Genomic DNA, 24,352 nt, shown 5'->3' with positions numbered 1-24,352 from the left:
ATAGCCATGACCAAGTTTAGTGAGCTTCAAACTTATTTTCCCTATATTCTCCATGTTTTTGTGCACTTATATTTGGGGGCACAAACCAATTAAGATTTGTGTACATGCTTGATTTTATCACTGAGAATAAAGTCCACCTCCCATTAGACATCAGCCTTTGTAAGCACAGCGTTAAGTGTTCCAGGAATAAAATGCACAGGATAAATAGCATCTATAAAGTACACACTTGTTTAAGCTAAAGTAGTGTCTCTAAAATAGGCTTCATTATATTTAAAAAGGTCTAGAGAAAAGCAGCATAAAAAAATAGAAGCTTTTAAAAATGATAAATAGAGGCGGTTGAGAGTTATTTCATGTGGTAAAGAAGACTGCATGACAACAGCCTACAGATGTATACACCTTCTGTTAAGATGCATATCAGAAGAAAAAAAAACAATAGTCATAGTTTGCAGCTACAAATGTCTTGGATAGATTTTCAGATAGCACTGCTACCTCAGATATCTCCGGGTTCTCCCACACATTTCAGACTGCCAAGCTACCTCACAAGGTTATGTAATTGCTGTCACTAACTCTGTAAGAGTAGATTTGATAAACATCTGTTGGGCACAGTCTGAGTGTATCACATTCTAGATTACCTTTGGAGTTTCCCTTTACTGACTATGTTTATGCCTGTTGTAGCTATGTTATTTCTTTAACATTTGCCTGAAGATGGTTTGGGAGACACAATTACTTATAAAACAAATGGTTCTGGGGAAAAAAAAATCAGGTAGATGTGACGATAAACTTGTTCTGACTTTTACAAGTGAAAGCTAATTCTATGTCTTGCTTAGGGACAGTGTAGGAGAAAAAAAATGAAACAAAACAGGGAATACCTCTTAAAGTAAATAGTAGATGCACTAAGAGATACCTGTAGGAGGATTTAAAAAGAACAGGAAGATAGACAGTAGTCCTAAAGGATGGAAAGGACAGTCCAAACTAAATCACCTAGATTACATTTGCCATATTCTAAGAACAATATCCAAAATATTTAAAGCTTCTGAATAACTGACAATGTCCCTAGATTGTAAGTCAACAAATAAAATGAAAACAGCACGAATTCACTTTGTCAGGAACACTGGTATAACTCCTTAACTAGACATATTAAAGGTTATATCAGAATTTTAAAAAATGAATTAAGATCAGAGCTGGAAATTTGAAAGTAAATTTTGTTTTCAAGTTTATGCAGTAGCTCTCCAGCTTTAAAAACTGATTTTCATGTTTTAATCTCTAGATTGATGGAGAGAATATATGCTCCTCCTGAAACTCCTTCTCACATCTATTAGTATGGCATTTTGTATCAGTCTCACACCATTAATATCATGTAAAGCAGCTGCTTCTATTCATATGCTAGTAAGAAACTCAGATACAGTATATACTGTAGGGCTTCAATCTTGCAGCTGGCACTAGCTTTCTCTGCCTGTACATTTTTTGTAGTTAATTCCATATTTGGGCATTTGGTTCCCTCCCCCTACCCTTTACTTCACAATGAATTACCCCTTCTCTACAAAATTAATTGTAAGAGAGTTTTTGTGACCAGCCTACTTGAAAAAGAGTTTCAGAAGTTTTGTCCTCTTAAGTACTTCACCACAACAGTACCTATTTTTTTCTCAAAGGAATTTCTAGAGGTGGCAATAGTCCCAGCATAGGAACTATGTGGTAAATCCACGCTTTCACTCACACATCTAAGCAGTTTAGTTCATGTTCATGTTTAATTTATTTTGTTTGTGTGTTTGCCAAATAAATAAATAAAAAGTGCAAAACACATATTCTATTTGAGATAGGTAAACAGAGAAAAATGCTATTTCAGTCCAAGCAGAGCTGAAGGGGACGCCAATCATACTCTACTCACTTCAAGGGAGACTAAACATAGAACTTGCATACAAGCATAATATATAGTATTTTTAATATATTTATATATAGATAGATAGATATAAATATAAATTTAAAAATATAATATCATTCAAACATTCTGTGACTGCCTGCTATCAAGTTTATCATAATAAATCTACTTTTAGGAAATAAAAACCAAACACCTATACATATATTCAGTCTGCTACATGGATAGATCATGCTCAACATTGGAAAGCCTAAGAAAGTTTCTCCCATTATTCACACGCACACATATTAATGTGAAAGCAAAAAATTGAAAAGCAGGAAAAAAAACAAAGCAGGAAAAAGTCAATGAATGTAGTTATTTTTGAGTAATGTTATCAGCTTTTAAAGAAAAGGCAGAACAAATGTGGCATTTGAGAAAAGAGACCTAAGACATTCCTGTGAGACACCTCCACATCTGCTACTGTTCTGTGTTTCTAATGATTAGGATTTGCCATCAATGTTTTAACCTATTTCCCTCCAAATAAAAATACAAAGAATTTGCTTAGAGGCAACAGTTGAGTATAATAAAAATAAATGAAAAAAGCACAAAATAGCAATGATGGTTAAAACTGTCAACTTTCTTGGCTATAACAGAAGAGGAATTTGAAGGAGAATTAACAATGCAGTTCCACATATCTGTAAAATGGGCTCCTTTCAGGCACGAGTTGACTGACATCCACAGTAATATAATCTTTACTCAGTGCACAAGGTAGCCAGTAGCTCTAAGTCTTGTGTTAGCAAAAACCTAGTAGTGGTAAGCCTAAGCGGCCTGCATATTGTAGCTTGTAATAACAGATAACAGAAGGCTCACAAAGTAATTTATCAAAAAAACCCAGTCATAATATTAACTTATAAGTATGTTTGGAACATGATAGATATTTCTAGGAAGCTTGTTAGATGGAGTAGAAATGAAGAGCTGCTAGTAGATACAAGTTCAGATAGACTTTTACAATAATGCTATTGTATGATAACACAGTACAGTAACTGTAGAATAACGCAAGCTCAAAGGGTCCCATAAGGATCACCGAGTCCAACTCCTGACTCCACAGGACCACCCCAAAATTAGACAATATGTCTGACAGCATTGTTGGGATGCTTCTTGAACTCCAGTAAGCTTGGTGCTCTGACCACTTCCATGTCTGACCGCGCTGTCAGTGAAGAACCTTTTCCTGATATCCAACCTGAACCTCCCCTGGCCATCAATAATTATCAATAATACTATAGTAATCTATTAATGCAGATACAGTTTTGTTTTTCTAGCTAAGCTATTGAAAAATAATACTTGGAATTATAATAGCTAAATTATTCCATGGTTAAACAGTGAAAACCAGGAATGGAATACTTATGAATGCGAATGATTGTGTGGGTTACCACAGCACTGAATATATAATTACACTATTTTCTTCTCTTTTCTGTGCCAGATAATAATTGTGTGGTTCTGTTTGACTTTCAAATAAGAGTTATTAATATACGCATCACTGTTTGCTGCTTTACCACCACTCTCTGCAGCCTTACTACAGCAGAATCCAAGATGGAGGTCAGACTGACCAACTAAGCGTATTAAATAATCAGCATTATCAGTAAAACCCAGAGTTTACGCTCCAAGAGACAGACAAAGCTGAAATAATAGTCTCCTAGAGTAGACTAGAAAAAGATAAAGGAAGAGTGAAAGAATGAAACTTACCTACAGTTGAGAGAGCAGCAGCAGATTTGACATGACCTAGGGTAAAAGCTAGGCTTGTGGAAGGATGTGTTCTGTCCCTTTTTCCTTAGAAATACAATCGCGGATTTGTTTCAGGTAACAGAAATCCAGTAGTGTCAGAGAAACAAGGAATTCCCACGAAAAATGGTGAATGTAGCAGCTGTAACATAAAACTTGTTCGTTCCAATCCACATAAGCCCACTGAACCATAAAGGAGAAGTTATGCCATCAGCTCTAGCCAACCAAAACACATTTATGTGACTTGGAAGACAAACATTTTCTCCTACTTCCACAATCTTCCAGCACATGTATTCATCAGACTTAACAGAAACTTGAATATACAGTTATTTAAATTTGAACGATAACTTTTGTGCTAGTCTGTCAGTCCACTGATTCTGAAAAATTGTTTTGTGTAACTAGTCAGTTTGGACATTTATTATTTCAAACCAGTTGGAGCACATGCCTCTTTCACAGTAGAAGTGTTTCAATTTTAGTTAACTTTTGGTATGTAACAGGATCACAGTATAAACTAAACTTGACTATTGACAATTTAAGATTGCGTATTATTATTGGAGGATAGCTTGCCTGGAAATCCACAGTCATACTGTTCTCTCAGTCTGGACCCCCTAGTGGGGTCATATTAACTGTGCTTTGTTACCTTCACTAAGTTATTTCTAAATCCAATTTAAACTTGCCCTCCTCTTTGCATGAACTCTGACAAAGTTCATCTGAAGCTTTCTTTGTGTCCTAATGGCTTTGCTATTCAGAGTCAGTGGTTACATTATCATCTTAGCAGGAATTCTGTTTTCTCAGAATTATTTTCATTTTTCAATAGCCTTGGCTATATCTGGCTTGCAATCACTTGAACAGTATCATAAATATTGTACTACATATAAAACACCACAGTGTTCAAATAGCTAATGCATCTAAACACATTTATGGAAGCAAAAGGGGTTTGATGGGAGGCATTTAACTTGGCCCAAGTAACACCTTCAATTAACACTATAAAGATAGGCTCTTCAGAAATTTCAGAAGGAAAAACAGCTGAAGCATTGAAACGTCAGAAATTTCAGCAAAAATTTTCAGTGTAATTTGAAACATCTTTTCACTGAAAAAGCCATGCCATTAGTCATGGGTTTTGCTTCTTCTGACTGCTCTTAAATGCATATTTTGAAAGACCTTTTCAAGTCGTAAAATCATTTCTTTGGAATTTTAAATGATTTCCAAATTCCTATTTTTTTTTTCCTGAAAAAAAGGACAAATTTGAACTTAATAGAGCATGAGGTGACAACAGAGCTTATAGGTAATTTACTCATGAAGCAGCTTTAGTTTAAAAGAAAAATTTAAACTACTTCTCAGTTTTTGGTTACATCTACCATACGGTAATTTAAAATCTTAATCAAATTTGGATAGAAGAACACACAAATCCAAGCAAACTACCTCATCCCAGCATCTGACAGCACTGTGCATTATTTACTATTTAATGCTTAAACAAAACCCATAAATGAACAGCAATAAATAAACGACTCAGCTCTACTTGTAGATTTCTTGTAGCAGATATAGATCCTTATCCTGTCTAATGGTACACCTGAGAAGTAGCTGCCTTCAATCTCCATTTTTAAGTTCTTAAGCACGCTGTAAAAAGGTACCACTAAAAACTGTGAGCATCACAAGGGCACAGGAAACCACAGAAAATAGGATCTGCATCTATTTCAGTGCTTCACAGAGCTGAAATGCTGTTGGAAAGTATAACACCAGTGCCACTGCGCCCTTGCAGTCCTGCAAGTCATTTTAATGAATAACAGTACTCTTCAAGCATTTATCCTTTCACAGATACTTGTTGACTTGCCATAAGGATGAACACAAACATGAGTTTCAGTATTGTCAAAACTACAAAGAACTATAAAGAATGACAATTCCATGAAGAAGCTAGAAAGTGGAAGTTTTCTCAGTAAGGAATTTAGCCTAGCTAAGGAGGTGACCAGGAATAGAGTAAACTGAATTATGTCCAAGAAAATTGCACATCTATTAACTGACTTCCAAGAAGTAACATACTTACCCTCAAGTTCACCTGCTTCTGCCACCACTCAGTCTGAAAACAGTTTTGCTATACAAACTCATGTTATTTTGTCCCCTACTTAATGAGAATTCAGGCTATCATCAAGTCATATCATTTGCAGGTGTCAACAGTTTATCAGGATCCATGAACTGCATATTGCACTTCGTTGGCTGCTGCTAAACAATGCAGTGTTATGCCAGAATACTCCTACAGGGATATAGACAGCATCTCAGAAAGGTACATATACAGAAGTGTAATGGCAGAAAGAAAGGGTTCCCTCACATGCTTCTGCAAGACAAACTCAGAGCTCTCAGCCATGTTGTTTCTACCGTTTCTGTAGCAAGCAATCTCGCAATCCATTTGCACAGTAAAAGCACTGGCCAGCAAGCATCTGATAAAGAACGTGAGTGCCTGACTGCAACTTTAGAGAGCTAGGGCCCAGATTCTTGGGATTCAGGCCACAAGGCAGTGAGAGTCCACCACACATACTGTGCAGTTACTGTGAAGCATCGTGCTTGCAGCCTACCATACTGCTTCAAATAGATACCTGTGTGACAAAATTCAGTGCTGAGTTGTGTAGCTGAACAAGATAGCTTCATTTCCTACAGAACAGGGATTGCAGACTAATTCTGGAGCAGTATATTGTGCCCACTGCTTTTGGAATCATGCCTTAGAGAACTGCTAGTCCATGCAGTTAGTGAGAAACAAGTAGCTTTTCTTAGCAACAGATTCCTGTCTGGAAGGCAGAATTGAGTGAGTATATTACAGCGTAGATACAGGACAGCAACTGTTTTATACTGAGTAACTGCACATCTGTTCGCCACTTGCAGCTACAATCATCTGTATGGAGTAACTACTGCAGTAATTCTATCAAATTACTGATTCTAAACTGTGAACACCAACACACTATTACTGAAACATGGATTCTTACCTCTTACAATTATTTTCCTTTGCTTAATGCTGAAAGTACTGCATCCCACATAGACCATTATTTAGTGTAAGATCACTCACCATAGCCAAGATTTGCAGAATACTGCATCACTCTTCTAACTTCAAGTACTACTAATGCGACAGTTACAAAAACAAATATTGTTATTAAGCCATTTACAAACGTAGCGGTTTTTCTCCCCTTCTCCCCCTCCCCAAAGTTTATGATGAAAGGAGAAGAGTTCCAAAGTTATTCATAAAGTGTGGTACAGAAAATTATGCAGAGGCCTACTGACTTACTTTCCCATCTGTCCCACTGCCAGACTCCTCCCATTACATTAAATTATCTTTCCATTTACTGTTGTTACGAGAGCCTGTCTGAATTATTAGAAGGAAATAATACTTTAAAACTGGGGGGTGGAAACCAGCACCAGAACGCTGCCCATTAATCTTTTGCCTATAAGATGCTCAGGTACTGTTGTGAATAGTCCCAACCTGTGAGGCAAAAAACCTAGAACAAGAAAGAGAAAGAACCCGGCATTATGTGGTATATCTCAGAGCACAGAACAAAAGCCTCAATCAGACCAGTTTCATTTTCAAAATTATCTGTGATAGAGAAACTGAAAACAAGTGCTGTGTGTTCTGAGCTAAGCTTCCACCATTGCAAGAAATATTCTCCATTTGTGAATTCATACTAAAAAGAATCAATTTGTTCCTGAAACACATCTGCCACATAAGTTGGATAGCTTTACCATACATACTCCTTCTGGTAGAGCAATTTTTACAGTAATCCATTTTGAAACAACAGATCAAGATAAATGCTATTTGATAGGTTGTTTCTAGGACTCTATAAACTCTCAGCAAGGTAAAGAAGAAAAAGAATCCACAATACAGGTAGTATAACTAACTGTTACGATATTAAATTGAAGATTTTTGTTATTGTTTTTCAAGAGTGCTCTGTACCAGAAGCTTCTCCTCCCTCTCCACAGGTTTTCTAGACAGTTACTATATTTACTTCATTATGAAAAAAGCCCCAGGATTCTCTCCTTCATGCATCTGCCTCCTAGTCACCTTCTGGCAAGTCAGAACACTTTTTGATCCAACAGTAACTCCTGTAGTGACACTGCACTGCTTAGCAGTTATGGTTTTATTATGTAACTAATAAACAGAACATAAATAACAAGGGAAATAGCTTTTATTTCAGAAACTTCTCAACAGTAGCAACAAAAATAAGGGAAACGGAGCACAGAGTTTATTTGTACTTACTAATGCTTTCCTCTAGTTTACTTTGCAGACAGAGCCCTTCTTTCTCTTCATCGTAGAACTTCAAAATGTTTCAACCAATTTGTTAGGATTTTAGAAGAAGCCAAGTCATGGTTATCAACTAGGTCCCAGTTTAAAAACATTATGTAAAGTGCTCCTATCAGGACTCAATCACTTTTGTTTAAGCGATTTAAACATCAACATTTTGCTAAGTAGACAGTAATCAGATAAATAATATTTCTAACATCAGTACAAAGTCCATATACAAAACCTTTTCAGAATTCACCTGAAAAAGTGTCCTCAGGTGATAAAAATAAAACCTGTTCATCACACTGAAAACCAGACAGGTATAACCGGGATCCAGTCACTGGATAATATACATCTCCGTGATGAGATTAGGTCCTTATCTTCTTTTCATTCAGTCACAAGAACAGAAATGCTGCTAAGCAAAAATGTGGCTATATAGATGCATACAAAGATGTCTTTTAGAGGACCTGCCAGAAATTTCAAATCCATATTTTTAGTTATGGAAAGAGGTACATGGATGCACAGTTGTTATAGAACGCACACATGAAGGACATCATTTCCGGAAGCGCTTAAATAGGGGATGGATGTGCTTATTTGAAGATGCCTTACTCCGAGATGAGTGATATTCCATATAAACCGCATCATCGGCTCCTGACATAGAGCTCATTGTGCCTGTACGACGTGACATCTGCAAGCATGGAGAGGAAAAACACATGCTTAGAGTGTGTGATTAGACAGATCAGCTCTCATCTACAGACCTTCGGACCAAAAAGCCCTCAAAATTGGTTTTTATTTTCCTTAAAGGAGAACTTCTACTAAGAAAGTAACTGCCTGCCTACCACTCACTCTTATGTAAAATGGTCTTTTAGTTTCTGCCCTTTGGGCATGAGGAAATCAGTGAATTAATGAGCCAAGAGCTAATGCAGCTTAAAAAAAAAAAAAAAAAAGTTTTCCAGTATTTTACAAAGACATGAAGGCATCAGTGGTGCCATCACATTCAGAATTAAAACGGAATGGTCCTATTCTACTGCATTTGTGGTCATTCTTTTCAAAGCATTTTTCATTACCTGAACAGACTTTGAACCATATTCTCCAGCAACTACCTCCTCCTCGGCATCTAGGTCAGATGCTTGTAGGACTTTCTGAAGAAGTTGTTGCTGTTCTTCTTTGGATGAAAATGAAAGTTCTTCTTCTTCCATGCCTGCAAGCTTTGTTATTACCTAAGAAACAGAGCACAGTATAAGGCAGGGGTTTTTGAACTGTTATTAGTTATGGTGCGTGTGCAAATGTATCCCCCACCCCAATCTCCTGTTATATTCTGGCTTGAAATGCAGTAGCTCTGGACAGGAAATGTATGCCAAACATTGTCATTCCATGCCAGCTTGACCAGGAACCTTACTGGAAGGATGACTTCATGCTGCAGCTTCAGGTTTTGTCCAATGTAAGAACTAATACTTTATATTGCATGAATATACTTTACAGTAAAGTACGTTGTATTTCATAAAAATAATCAATGAGCTTTCCAGGCACCAAGAATTTTAACATACACATTTAGAAACATTCACAATTAGTTGTTGAGAGACTGCACAACAACCTGCAGCAGAACATCAGCAGTGTCACTGTTGTCAGCAGCAATTTCTAAATTGAAAAAATGCATTTCTCTGAGAAATGTGTAGTTTTTAGAATCTATTCAAGGAAGCAACCTGTCCTATTATATGGACAAATGAACTCTATGATTCCTCTTGTTGTTTATGAAGTACATGTGCCATGATCACCTCAAAACCAAAACAGAGCCACAGGAAGAACTGCATTAGCATGTTTACAGTTGTTGCAGAACAGTGCTGGCATATTTCATAAAACAGAAAGAATTTCCATTGCATCACAATTTTTTTAAGCTGCCGAACAGATGCCAAGTTTAATGTAATCAGATTCTTTGATTCAGATTCTTTTGCTGAAAGGCACAGAATTGAGCTACTGATAGATGAAAAGAAGAAAGTCCTGGAAGAAAAATGCATACAGTTACCTTTTTAAGAGAGTACCAAATTTTTAGTAATGTTAGGCATCAGGAATAAAAATTCCAAAGGAAAGGATGTTAGCACTGAAATAATTGCCTAAAGATGAAGTAGAGTCACGAAGACAAACATCTGCTGGGAATGACATACACAGTTGATTCTGGCTTGTAATGAAGAAACATTAGATGGTTTCTTCAAGTTTCTTCCAACCCTATTATTGTTCAATGCCAGCTATGACTAAAGCTTAAAGTTCAGCAAACAGAAGAAAACAGATATTCTAGCATTTTGTTACTAATCTTCAAATAAAGAACATTCCAGTACTGGTCAGCTAAAATTCTGCTCCAGACAGTCAGATGCCATTTGCACTACTTTTATTGCCACGAAGTCCGAACTCCTAGGACTAGGTCTTCCTTGCAAAATAAAACCTCTCTATTTTAACCTCTTACTTAGTTCTATAATCCGAGACTTATATTCAAATAAAAGCAGAGGGATTTCTTTAATCTTCTTGGCTATAGCCACATAGACTCATTTGTTGTAATTACCTGCAGCTGACTGATCTACAATTTTGTCAAGACATGTTCAATACAAAGCAAAACAAGGCTCTTACATGTAAAGCCTATGACATGTCTGTTTTGATGCAAAGACCTCCTCTTTAACAGGGCCACTGATGACAGAGCAGTTTACTTCAGAGTACCTGCAGTTCATACAGGTTCTACCCACGGAGATGTCCCAAAATGGATGTATGCCTCTAATGATCTTCAACAGCTAGGTTCAAGTGCAATCCATTAGAGACTATTTGCTCTTTCACCTTGTGCAATTTGTGCAGTGACTGCTGCACATGGCTATCTGGAACATCATTTGTCTTTCACGTCACCGTCACCACTGCTGAAACACACCACCCACCACCTCAGTTTGCTAGCATCTACTGTTTAAGTCTCCGTAAGTGTTCAGCAAGCTTCAGTGAACGTCAATGGGTGCCATTTTTTCTGCACGGAGGAATTCAATTCCACATCTTTGCTTCATATGCACTTCCATGCCAGACACCATTTTGTCGGACTGCCCCCCTGCTACCATCTGTCACACAACAACAACATGCAATGGAATATTGGTGAGAAGATTCAGCCTTTACTGCCATACTACCAACATCCACCTCTGACACTGTGGGCCAACATAATTAAACAGGAGGCATTACTTTCAGATCCACCCTTATATATCCGAAAGTAATGTAACTAAAGTAACTTACCTTCCTAAAAGCTGTATTAAACTACTTGTATCTACCCTTACAGCAACAGAGTTAACAGAATAATGCAGGAAAAATTTTTGCCTGCAAGTAAAACCTTCATTAATACATTTCACAACTGTAATTCTCAAGTATCTGACCTAGTCACAAAATGAAAGAATTAAAGTTATATTCACAGGCCACAGTTTAGTAATTAGAAGGGACAAATTACCTTGAAGCTATAGCCTTGATCTACAAGAAACCGCTGTCGCTTTGTTGAATATGCCATTTCCTGAGTGTCTTGGGATACAAGAGAATAGAAAAAGGCATTGTATTCCTCTGCAACCATGCCTAGGAGACAAAGCCACCAAAGGATTAGTTCCATTTGGATCACTACAACCAAGAAGAAAAAAGGACTAAATTGTAAAAATAGGTATTCAAAGAAGAATCCTCTCCACAAAATCAGTTTGTAAAATGTATTTTAAATACAAGCTGCATCCAGACCTTACATAAACTGAGTGACAAAGCACACCACATCGAAATTCCTACTCTTGTTCATAATAACTCGAGGATAGCTTAAAGGGAAATGGAAAAGGAAATTTAGACTATCCCAGTTATGCTGGTACCCCGAGAAGAACCTGCTGCTTAACTATGCAGAACAAAGTAGAAGAAAAAATTACTTACATAATAGTTTGCAAACAAGTGGTAAGAAGTCGAGAACAAAGATTGTAATGGATGTCAAAAAAGTTAAACAGAAATTACAATGGAAATTTATCAGTGTGATTTATCAATGTAAACGAAAGTTAGCAATCTTTTTGCATTAAAAGAAAGATAAAACGATATTTTCTTTAACAACAAAAAAACCAAAGCAACCAAACCAATCAAACAAACAAACAAAAGCCCACTGACCTTATGGCTATTTTACCTACTCTCAAATACCACTGGGTTTTCTTGCAAAACCCAAGGTCTCACTAACACAAGTTTTGTATGCATTTTCAAACAAAACTTCAGCCACAAGAAACATAAACTGTACAGAAAATAAACTTTGCTGTACTACACCAAGACAGCACTGTGGAGTGTGCTTTGGTAGGAAGAAAATTACAGATAACAGCAGCAACTCTGTATGGGGACAATAAAAAGAGACTTCACATCACATGAAAACAGGTGGGAGAAAGCAAACCCCAGATTCTGCTTACAACACTCATTTTCCCAACAGCCAAATGCAGAACTGAAGCACTGCAATTTTATTCTCCACCTGACAGTTATCAATAATTTCCTCTGAAATACGACCACTTCCTAGGGAATACTCTTTCTATCTAAACTAAGTGCCAACAGGCTGTGATATAAACCAATCTTTAAGCTTCTTACTACCTTAACTTGAGAGAACTCTTGAAGTAGAACCATTTCACCTTGAGCTACTTTATAATTTGTCTCAAGAAGATATAAATGGGATTAGAGCAGATTAAACATCGCCTATTTATCAGTTAATAGAACAGACTTACATCAGTGTCTTTTAGGAAACATTCAGTTAATCAAGTCAACCAGCAAATTCTGCCTAAGAGCGATTCACCTTAGTTCAAGACTAATAGAAACGTCAAAAGAAAACGTGACAGAAGCATCCCAATAGCACTCATATGTATTCTTCAAACTGAGACACAGATGGGAGTGATCAGTGAGATTTCAAATAACCAATGAAGCAATTCCTAAAATCCTGACCCCACAGTAAGTTTAAATCCTACTCACATATCCATCATAGAAAAAGGAAACACCAGTACAACTGCAGTTTTTTTCCTATATGATCTCTGCACTCTGAGTCTAGAACATACCATAAAAAGCAAAGCTCACTTTCACTGAAGCTACAGTGACACTGTGACTCCACATATATCCCAGGCCAGAGTGACAAATAGCTTTTCAGCTTACAGTTTACTTATCCTCTAGAAATATACTGGAGGATGAGGGGAGGAACAGCAAAAACCTGATGAACTATTCAACCTGATAACGAAAACATGATTTTGACAGTCTTTGGGTAGGAAGTAAATGCTACAAGCACTCCATTTATGCTTTGCTATGGATGGACAGGATTGCTGCTCCTGTTAGTGCCACAGCTTTCTACAACCTCCACCTGAAGTGTTTGTAAATCAACTTTAATAAAACACTAAAACAAGCATTAGAGGAGAGAGATACCTCATAGAAACAATGCTGGCTTTATTGTAACATAGTATATACAAATTCACAAGTTTGGAGGAAAAAAATAAACATCACTGGGTGTTCTGGCTCAGCTGATCTTAAGTTCTTAAAACAGAAAGGGGGAAACAATGCTATTCTGGCATAGTAAATCATTGTAACAGGAGAGGAAAGAAGATGCAATAAAGTATACAAGAAAGAATTCATTTCTGGCTAAAAAAGAAATGGAGAAAAGAAATAAGAGCTGCTGCAAGTGAAAGACTGAATGGCATCCGTATTAGAACAACAACAACAACAACAAAGCCAAAACCCAACACTTCTCTCACACGGAACCTTGAACTACCTTCTTATTCATGATATTGCAGTTTATTCAGTCTGTGTTTCAGTATTCTAAATAGTTGAGTAATTATCTGAATGCCGTACTGTATTCCAAAGAGCAGAGCCCAAGAACTACCTCACCTTTTTTGGCTCTCAGTACTCGCCCCAGTCTTTGAGCCTCCTGTCTTCGAGATCCACCGTGGGATGAAATCTGAATCAGAACATTGGCTTCAGGTAGATCAAAGGATGTGTCACCCACCTACAACACAGAAGCAGTGTCTGAGCAGCATCTTATTTCCATGTACCAATAACGACTTTGTACAAAGTACACCTTTATTAGTTGCAATAATAAAACGTCAAATGCCCAATGTGCATGTATAACTTGTTCTTATATAAGGCTCACTCTGAAGATGAGTACAAAAACACACTACCTCCTCACCTTTGAAATGAAAATAGTGTTGATTTTTGGATTGTGCTTGAAGTTTTGTAGAATTTGCATTCTTTCTCCTTGTGCAGTAGGACCATATATATAAGGTCTGAAAAAAACAAAACACATGCAAATTAAACCAATTCAAAAATCCTCATTTTTTAACAGGCACTAAGATATCATGGCAGGGAACTCATTACACAGTGATTTAAACGTATTAATAGCACTGGTGAAAAAAAGAGCATGAGCTATGTGACTCTGGATGACAGACTTAGGACAGAGTAAAAACTGGCTTAACAAATTTTGAGTTCTGAGGCCTCAAAAAATTAAAGGCAAAATAATTCCTGTCATGTGCATGTTCTTTCCCTGCTAGTACCAAGGGAATAGAATGGGGCAAAGGAGGAGCTGGTGCAGCAGCAGCCACCAGGCAATGCCAATTTCTCTCCACTGGGGAGCCCACCTGCCCCATATGCTTGAGCCAGGCAGTGGAACCCACCCGCTGAGCCAGCACAGCCAGGCAAATACAGTCTGGGCTACTACTGAGGCACCCACTGGTCTGCTCCCTCCTACATAGACCCATAATTCCTGCCACATCCAAACTAACAGCTCTCTGTTTATGCCTAAAGCCAACTTTGAGCATGCCCATGGAAAACTACGATTAGAGATCCTTCCAGTTAAAATGTTCTCTTTCATCTAGCACTGCAAGCCCTCCTTCTCTCTAGCTCTTACAGCTGTATAAACTGGAGATCCATACGCATCATGTGGGAAGCAGAATTGAGTCAAGAACGTGAAAAACAAGCCCCTAATGTTTCTTCAAATCATTCTCCTGCTGTACTTCTAGAGCATCTTCCATACTTACAAACCATTAGGCTACTTTGCGAGCACCCCTTCTAGGCATGCGCCTTTGTTAAAGGCTCTTGTTGGGCACTGCACTGCACACTGCTAGCAACATTCCAGAGGCATCATTACAGCTAATCTCTGTCCAGACAGATTTAAAAAATGATGAAAGAGACCACGGGTGTTGGAATTCATCCAGAACTACCAGCTCTGCTATGTGATGCACAGCAAGCCAAAACAACGCGGCCATTGGACTATAGTGAAAAGCGATCATTAATTTTGGAAAGTGTAAAAAGATTTGTTTGCAGTTTTGCTGAGTACTGTCAAAATTCCTAGACATGAAATCATGCAGTCAAAATGCCCCACAGCTTCCAGTAATCAACACATTATTTGAGCTTGTCACAGAAAGCATGAGGCCAGCTTCTAAGCTTATTTTCCCCGAGGAACTGCTCTGCTATATGCCTGATCCTTGCAAACATTCTCCCTAGTCATCCCTTCCCAAGCCATTCAAACGCATCGAGGTTAACCCCTCAGTAAACTCTATTTGCAGTAATTTTACAGACATTTAGGGTAGCTGATCCTGAAAGAGCCCGAGTGCACATTTGAAAACATTCCTGTCAGAGACAGGAGAAGCTGCAGTCCATTAGAGAAATATTTCTGGAAAGATTTTTAAAGGCTCCCTGATTTCGCCAAGTGGCTTTCAATAATAATAATAATAAAATAAATGGGGAAATACAAAGTCATTCATAGAAAACTTGGATGAAAGCTCCTCTGAGCCAAGTGCTGAACAGAGATTCTTTTCAAACAGTTCTACAACGGAATTAATGTTTCAATGCCTATAACATCTACCCAAAGAGTAGTTTTCTGAACTCCTCTTAACTGAGAATTGTAGTTAAAGTATTACAACAAATGGCTAGAGGTAATCTTGCAGATCTCAGTAACAAGTCAATTTTCCAGAGAGGAGGAAAGCAACAGCATCACTGCTAGTTCTGAACACTTACTTCCCAAGTCTGATTGCGTACTCCTTCAGTGCAAACACATTGTCAGCAAAAACAATGATTTTATCATTCCGTCGCTCATGAAACTTAATGAGGAACTGGCAAGCTCTAAACTTGTTTGGGTTCATGGTGTACAGCAGTATCCGTTTCTTTGTTTTGATTGCTACGTATTCTCGATAAAATTCGGGTGACATTGGGCACCAAACCTAAAATTGGAGAATATGCACAAAGTAAATCCCAGTTATCTATTTAATTCCAGTGGGAATTTAAATGATATTAGGGGACAATAATGCATTGTAGCTTTCTACACAGCAGAGGCCACAAGTCCTAACACAGTTAATTTCTCTACTAAAATGAAGTATTGACTGGTCTTGTCTCTAGAACCACTAATTCTTTTTACCTCATTAATACCATCATCTTCCACTGGGGCAGTGAGATACACGACAGAAACAGGCAGTGGGATTGGAACAGGACAGGAAAATGCTTGTTTCAAATCTGATAGTTCCACTGAATGCTTCTACATTTTACAAAGAATGAAAGGAATTAACTGTCTGCAATATTTCTGTCACTGTGGTCAAGGCCTTTGCCCTAAAAATTCATTTTCATCCATGTTCTGAAAAGCCAGATATATTCAGTCCTCACTACAGAACACACTGACCAATCCTTTCCTCATATATCCACAATGGAATCAAATTTATTTTAAGATATGTTGAGTTTACATCTTTCAAAACAGAATTTATTAGAACTTTTCAATGGCTTTACCTGCACAGTATCGTGCATTGTGCATGAATTGATATATATATTGATATATATATCACAGTACTGTACAAGATCCAGTCACTGTGATAATTTTTCTTTACAGTAGAGATTGAAAATAGAAGAAATTATGAAGTTAATGCAAATGCAGCAACACTACAGCACAACATGACAACATGCATAATGTCATCTAAACGACGTACATTTGTTCTGCTGTATGTGGCTTCTTCTACCATATTCATCACACAGTACAAATTTAACAAATAATATTTAAAAAGGCCTCTTTCATAATTACTGTTCAGCTACGGAAGTTAACAAAAAAATCTACTCACATCCGTGACAATCTGTATGAGTTTATTTAACAACCCAATTTGCTCTGTGCTCTTAAAAACCATCACTATCACAGACAACGGATTAGGCCAGACCTTCAGCCTGACCCACAAAGGCTATTTCCAACATTCTAGCATGCCTGGGTGAAATCTTTCCACTTATCTGACATTAGACTTTCATCTCATCTATTTGTTGGAAAGAAGAGAGGTCACACACGGTTATAATGGAAAGAAATAGCAAAATCTAGTTCCATGTTTTCTGATTTCATCCTGAGGCCTTAGGGCTTGAAATAAGCAGGTGTCTTAATCTTTAAGCTTCCTACTATCCTTCTTTGTTTTAATAGTTACAAGAATTTTCCCCAAAAAAGGACCACAGGCTACCAGCTGAAATCTTCCAAAAGCAGCTTCAAGTATGCCATCTGACCAACACTACCATACAGAACTGAGCTTAAAATACAAAATCAAATCAATGTGGATACCTGCTGCATCAAAGGAGGTCTACAACACTGCAACTGCTGTTGTTTTTTTCCTCAAATGCTAATTAGAGAGAACTGATCAAGCACCACAACCCCCCAGAAAGAGAAACAGTGCTGAAGTCACACTACAGGATTGCAACGTGTTTGTATTGACTACTGACAGCCCTTCTCGAGCTACTGAGTGAAAAGCCATAAGGGTACCTCCTGCTCACATAGTTGAATACCTACAGTTCTTTCTTCCAAAAAACAAAACAAAACAGCTGAAAAAAGCTGTAAGCATGTTAAATATACACAAGCAGTACTGAAAAACAGAACATCACCTCAGCACATTGGACTTTAGCAATGTAGCCACTGTTCTGCAGCTCCATCCAGTTGGCCTCATAGAGCTTTGGTCCAATCAGGAAGTTCAGATCAACAATTTTATCATCTTCTCTGACCAGGGTAGCAGTCAGTCCCAGCTTACAGTGAGCTTGTACAATGGTGAGCACACGTCTGAACATTTTTGCTACGAAACACAAGACATACTTGCTGTTTACTTTCCTGAATGGATTTAGAATACAAGAACTGCAACTTTACACATTAAATAAAGAAACAAATCATAAACTCCTGAGCACAAAGCAAGCATGGTCTTAGGAATTATCATCCCATTTTACATACACTTCTAACAGTATTCTGAGTCACAGCAAAACTTCACATCGATTTCAGCTTTAGTTTGCACCTTCAATGTACTCTAAAAAACCCTATAAACCTTTTGCATTTGTGTTACTTCCTGTTTCCCCAAAAGTATATAACAGGGAGAGGTTACATGACTTATCTTAGCCATGTAGTATTTCATAAAATGATTGATAACACAAGTTCTCTTGGCTGACTTTGCCACGTTTAGGACTAATATAAGGCAGAATTATTTATCTTCAGTACTCTTTCAAATGCTGTGATTGCATTCTGCAGGCATAGGAGAATCTATACCTTAGTTTTTATGAAATAAAGAACAGTGAAAGAACTGTGTCAGCAACATGCTGCTTTGTTAATCCAAGTCTACCCTGCAAATCTATCATTTCAGTAGAGACCAAATTATATCCTAATTAAAACATGACAGCAACGTAGAACAGCAGACAGAATCCTGGATGATACACATCACGAGGATAACTCCACAGACACTTTAATACCGCTTTACTGCTGTCCAACAGTCTTCAACTACAACAGCTATTTCTGGACAGTAACTATTGCAGTTACTCAAATTTTATGGAATAGAAATAGACAGTAACAGCTCAGCCTGTAGTGCAATTGCATTTCAAAACCAGAGATGGCAGATTACTGCCTCTCCTGTTCCTAAAGAGAGCGCTACCATCCACAAACAAATTTGTCTACAGCAAAATTAAACACATTTAATTCAGGTATCCTCACGCAGTTTATCAACCTACCCAAAAGGAGAAGGGCACTCATATTCTGTACTACCATTGTAGAGAACAACATAACTTTAGAACGGTTTCAAATAAACAAACAAACAAAAAATCAAAGGCCAGTTAAACACTGGGGGAAAAAAAAAAGAAGATAGCAGTTCACCTGTCTGTCTCAAAACCCTATGCCATGGTTTACCAACTGCATTAAATGTGAGCAAGCTAATAACCCCACAAGCTTTTACAGAGCAAAGCAACATTACCAGTACATACAGCATGAGGGTCTGCACACCATTTCCTTACCAGGAATAGTATGTACTTCATCGAGTATCATAAGGCCCCACTCTCGACTTTTAAGCCACTCCATTACTCTCTCTGCTTCCCAGGATCTTTTAGTCGTGTGTCCCAACATGGAATAGGTGCTGATAGCAATAGAACAATCAATGGGCTTATCTTTGGCATCGGAGGTGAACCGACATATCTGACTGTCATCGATGGTGGACCACATCTTGAACTGTGCTTTCCACTGTTCTACAGACACTGCAGAATTACCAAGGACCAGACACCTCTTGCGGACAGTACATGCAGCTGTCACTCCAACTAGAGACTTGCCAGCACCTGTGGAAGGAGTGAGATTCATTATTTATCTCACAGATATCACTGGAATAGACGGAAAAAGAGTGAAGGACAATAGGAGACACGCGAGACAATACGAAATTACAGAAGGGCAGTCATCATTGTTTCTTTACTATAATAGCCTTAAAGAAATTGACCGTCTACTCCTATAAAAACAGCTGGATTGCCTACTACATAATGCTTTCTTAAGAAAATCAGTGCAAACACAACTTTTGCCACTTAGAAGCAATCATACTGTTTTCTTCATTTCAAATACAGGATAAATCCCAGGTGGCTACAGAAAGCTTCTACTAGAGGCCATCTCCCATACTGCCCCTGCAAGCTATGTACATTACACCACATAGCAAGTCCTTATGTCTTTCCATTCCTGCTTCACATCCTCCAGCATCCCTTATGCATTCTTTCAGGCCCTCCTTGTATCTCCTGCACTGCCATAAGCAGTGTTCCATTCTCTCCCTGTTTAATTGCTTCCCATGGGTTGTCTCAACCTTCTTCCTTGCACCCCCAGCTCCTCCACCTCCCTGTTCTCACCCAAGGATGAAATCATTCCAGTACCAACAGTTTTACATTTCACTGGAAGATCAGCAGAGCTGACTCAGAGGGCACAGAAAAAAAGTTAATGGTAATCTATCACAGCTACAGATGAGCTCTCCAGTCACTAGTGAAACAAAACACCTGGCGGCTCTACTAATTGGGCTTTCCCTCACCACTCTCATCACCCACTTGCTAAAAGCCATCAGGACTTGGCATACTTGTACCCAGACCAGTCCCTACTACAGTTTGAAGTCTAAGCGGCTGTCAGATTTGAAAGTTACTTTATTGCAGACAAATTAAGAACAAAAACCCTGAAGAAGAAAACCCTGAAAAGAAAATAATAATCAACGCAGTAATTTACCACATGGCAAGACAATAACACCAGATCTGGCTCGCCCATTTCCAAACATCTTCCTCAGGCTTTTCTCTTGATAGGGTCTGAGGACAGCTGTAGGTTTCAGATCTATATTAATATCAGGATTCACAGAATCATTTCTGAAATCATATTCTGCCAGCAAGGGGTAGTCCAAATGGATACAACGCTTCTGAAGTTCTTCAATCATCTCCTGAGGAGGAGACAAAGCTTCAGGTGCTAAATTCTCCACATCTGAATTATTACATCATTTAACAACTACTGACTACGCAGTACCAGGTGACGTCGCATTTAACTTTGATGTTCATTAAGTCTGCAAGAGTTGAAGTTCATTTCAATAACTTTGTGACAACCCCCCCTGCTCCAACATTGAAATAACAGCCCATACTATAGAGAGCTATTTTGACAGATGGATGTGTAAGACACATTAATCTGAAACACACTTTTTATCCGGCAGTGACTGAACCACACTCTGAAGCCCTGCAACAGAAAGCTCAGTAAGAGACACAAAAGGTCCTCTGTGCTACATGGAGAGACCTACCAAAACTGCACATCTGTTATAGAGAAAAGCTTCATACCCTGACAGTGCAGTTATTCCACCACAATGACAGGTTGATTCAATCACCGGAAGTTGTTTCTAGTTCTCCAGTACTTCTTTGGTTATTAAAAAGTTCTCTTTTTATCCCTTCTGTTTTCCCCAGAAAAGCATCATTAGAATCGCCAAGTCCAGGCAGCAACCAGACAGGCCTTACAAAAGCTCTCTGAAGGCCAAGTCAGGACCGCGCTTTACCCTCTGCTTCTCAAGCCAGGAAAACAGAACCACACCAAGAGCTTCCTCTGTAAATATCAACTGTGAGGAAAAAAGTTCTGAAACTAACAGCACATTGACTCTCCCCTGAATTCTCATTAGTCCTGCACAAGGCAGCATCCAGCTGAGCACAAACAGAACCTCCCTTAGCTTCTGGAACCTCTCTGGCTTGTGAGCCACTACGCTCTGTGGGCAGAGAAGAACCATTCTGCAGTCTGCTCGCTCTAGGAAGGAATATCCCAAGATTTTCAAAGGCAAAAGGAAAGAAACACTATTGATTTCCAGTGACCTCCTGCATTACACAAGGAACCATTATACTTCATATTATCTTTCACACTTATTTGAGTTCACGGCACATCCCCTGAAGCTACAAATGTTAAGAGGCAAAAATGTTCGTGCCTGCTTGACTTCAAAAGATACTGTCTGTGTTTCTTCCTCCTCCTCCTCATCTTTGTCCATCTGCTCATAAAACTCATATAAGTCAGCTGGGACATCCGGCTTGTTTTGAACATCTGCTTCTTGCGATGTTGATGGACCAAAGCCACTTTCACTGGACTTGGAAATCTGCAAAAGACAGAAGGGAGCTTTCAGCAGAAGGTTCACTAGAGATGCTCCCCCCAGCACTCATTGGAATGGGATTAATTAACATGGCTGACAGAAGTGAAAACAACCGCCAACATGACTAACGTACAGTAATGACTCCAAGCTACTCAACAGCTCATCTAATGTTAATCCATATTTTAACACATGCCAAACGTACCGCTGATTTACTGGTGAATGTCTCCGTAATGAGCTCTGTTTCTTCACCTTCAGCATTTCTCAGGCGACAGTCTTTAATAACATGGTCTTGCAGAAGTTGCTGAATGACATCAGGATGGGTACTTTCCACAAAATACCTAGAAGAAAAGGACAAAAAGCCCACATCTCTATGAACTAATTAAGGTAATAACGGACAGAAAGCAGTGGTGCATGCTCAAACCTCTAGCTGGCCCAGATACACCTGCAAGTATCCCACTTTGGGCTGTAATGAGGTCTCCCTGCAGCCTTCTATTCTCCTGACCGAAAAAGCCCGGCTCCTTCAGGCTGTCATCAGAGGAGAGGTGCTCCAGCACAGTGGACATCTTTGTGGCCCTCCTCTGGACCCTCTTCAAAAGCCTGACATCATTCCTGTGCTGGGGGCCCCAGACCCGGTCCTTATACTTCAGATGGGGCAATCTGGGGGGACAATCACCCCCCTCACCCTGCTGGTCACCCCTGTTCCGTGCACCCCTTTCTCCCGCAGCCCTGGATATCACCGGCCTTCCAGGCAGCAAACACACACTGCTGGCTCATGTTAGGTTTTCCACCTGCCAGGATCCCAGCAGGGCTACTCTCAAGGAGTTTTTGTAAGATGACTTCTTTCACACCACCTATGGCACCAGCAGCCTACCTGTTGCGTTTCAGCACCAGCTTCACCTTCCCATAGCTGACGGTACACAGCTGCAAACAGATAACAGCAGGCATTAGGAATACCCAGCAGAGTGATACTAGGTTTGGGTGCAATTTAGTTTCTTTAAGAACATGCAGTATCTTCAGCTATTTGCAGTGCTGTTATGCTTATGGAACAACCTCGAAGAGAAATTTTGAGAACGCACCAACATTTATGGAGTTATATGCAACGGAACCATAGATAGAATGGCCTGGGTTGAAAAGGGCCACAAAGATCATCCAGTTTCAACCCCCTGCTATGCGCAGGGTCGTCAACCACCAAACCAGGCTGCCCAGAGCCACATCTGCTCTCTTACAACATAAGGACAGAATAGAGTAAGACAACAAAAACACTGAGTAAAAACAAATGTATATAAAAAACAACAGCAGTAACGCAGATGCAGCAGATGAGAAGGTCAGATGGCTTTGCGGTACAACACCACAGCCTTACCTTGATGAACTGAATGATGCCCTCTGGCACACCGGTCTTGCTCAGTTTCTGCAGGTACTCTGTGATATCGCTGGTCTGCAAGCCCACGCTGACGGCGGCGTACAGGGAGTAAGCAGTCAGCTTGTACTCGTGGATGTGGGTCGGTCTGCACACGGGCTCAGCAATGGCAACCAAAAAATCCTGTGCGTATTTGTAAACTGGAGAAAAGGCTTCCAGGAAAATATGGCCATCGGGAGCCTGCAGAAACACAGGGGGACGCAGAAGGTGCGCCAGCGTCAGCTGCAGAAAGTCAGCGTTTTCCTACAGAGCAGCCGCTGTGACGCAGACTGCTCTGCCTGGGCGGTAACGTAACGCTGGGTTTCATCCGGTGATGAAACGGAAGGCATCTGCCTTAAGAATGAGGTAACGAGGAAAAGAGAAACAGTGATTTCATTGAGAAAGAGCCAATCTAGAATGAAAGCCCAGAAAGGCAGCGTGACTGAGGTACGTATCCAATACACGGCGCTGTGCTGCTCGTCCCACGAGGGAGCACTCGGATGAAGGCAGACAGCCTTAAGAGGAGCCGCACAAACAGACGAGAGGCACCGACAGCCGCACGACAGACCGAAGTTACCTCTAAGCGGGACCGGACGCGGGTTTGGCTGCGTTCCTCGTACGGCAACAAAGCTCAGCCACGTCCAGGCTGACACAGCCCTCCGGGTGAACACCCCGCGTTACCGCCCGCCGCCCCGCCTAACTACGCCCGTACGACTGCCCGAAGCGCGGCCGGGAGTACGGACGTCCCTTTCCGTCCGACGCCAATCACCGGTAAGGCGCAGCCCGCCCCGCCGCCGCTCCCCCCGCTCGAGCCCTACACGCGCCGAGCCCCGAGGCCGCGCGGCCGGCACGTACCACCCAGAGCGGCCGCGAGGCGTTGTCGGCCTTGAGCGGCATCTGCAGCCGGTAGTCCTTGGCGCCGTACTCGTCCAGCTTGGCGCCGCTGTCCTCCACCTGCTTCCCCGCCGCCGAGGGCACGGCCTCCTGCGACTCCTTGCCGGGAGCGTCATCCTCCTCCTCCTCCTCGTCCTCGTAGTGCCGCTTCTTGGACTTCTTCTTGTCTGCGGCACACCGCGGCGTTAGAGAGCCGCGCACCGCCCGCCAACCCCCGCCCCGCGGCGGGCACGGCCCCGGCGCCCCTTCCCCGCCCTGCCCCGCTCACCCCGCTCCTTCCTGCCCATGGCCGCCGCGCCCCACCGCTACCG

The 24,352-nt window shown here is 40.0% G+C and overlaps 1 protein-coding gene and 1 long non-coding RNA gene across 2 annotated transcripts in view; one reads left to right on the top strand and one right to left on the bottom strand.

The window, feature by feature from the left end:
* Positions 1-19,383, top strand: part of LOC121111318 — a 20,703-nt gene extending 1,320 nt beyond the window's left edge. Inside the window, exon 2 of the long non-coding RNA XR_005861462.2 lies at positions 10,561-19,383. This is a non-coding gene — a long non-coding RNA (uncharacterized LOC121111318). The remainder of the gene's footprint in view (positions 1-10,560) is intronic.
* Positions 7,777-24,352, bottom strand: ERCC3 (ERCC excision repair 3, TFIIH core complex helicase subunit). Its single transcript, NM_001006523.3, has 15 exons — positions 24,310-24,352; positions 24,003-24,208; positions 23,112-23,348; positions 22,623-22,672; positions 21,954-22,089; positions 21,593-21,757; positions 20,374-20,578; positions 19,146-19,460; positions 17,766-17,950; positions 15,888-16,090; positions 14,062-14,158; positions 13,764-13,881; positions 11,353-11,471; positions 8,957-9,109; positions 7,777-8,577 (listed from the first exon to the last, which is right to left on the bottom strand). Exons 1-15 carry the CDS (start codon positions 24,326-24,328, stop codon positions 8,443-8,445), a joined length of 2,343 nt encoding a protein of 780 aa, NP_001006523.2. The 5' UTR covers positions 24,329-24,352; the 3' UTR covers positions 7,777-8,442.

This window comes from Gallus gallus, chromosome 7 (assembly GCF_016699485.2).
Source record: "Gallus gallus isolate bGalGal1 chromosome 7, bGalGal1.mat.broiler.GRCg7b, whole genome shotgun sequence".
NCBI lineage: Eukaryota > Metazoa > Chordata > Aves > Galliformes > Phasianidae > Gallus > Gallus gallus.
The sequence above is the reverse complement of the archived record's forward strand: the minus strand, read 5'-3'. Positions and strand labels throughout refer to the sequence as shown.

Bases quoted from the DNA above. Each gene is read 5' to 3' on its own strand.
- ERCC3 (NM_001006523.3), bottom strand. The intron at 17,951-19,145 runs GTAAGGAAATGG...TGTGTTTCGTAG, and splicing joins TGAAGTACATACTATTCCTG to CAAAAATGTTCAGACGTGTG. The intron at 13,882-14,061 runs GTGAGGAGGTAG...TCTGTGTTGTAG, and splicing joins ACACTATTTTCATTTCAAAG to GTGGGTGACACATCCTTTGA.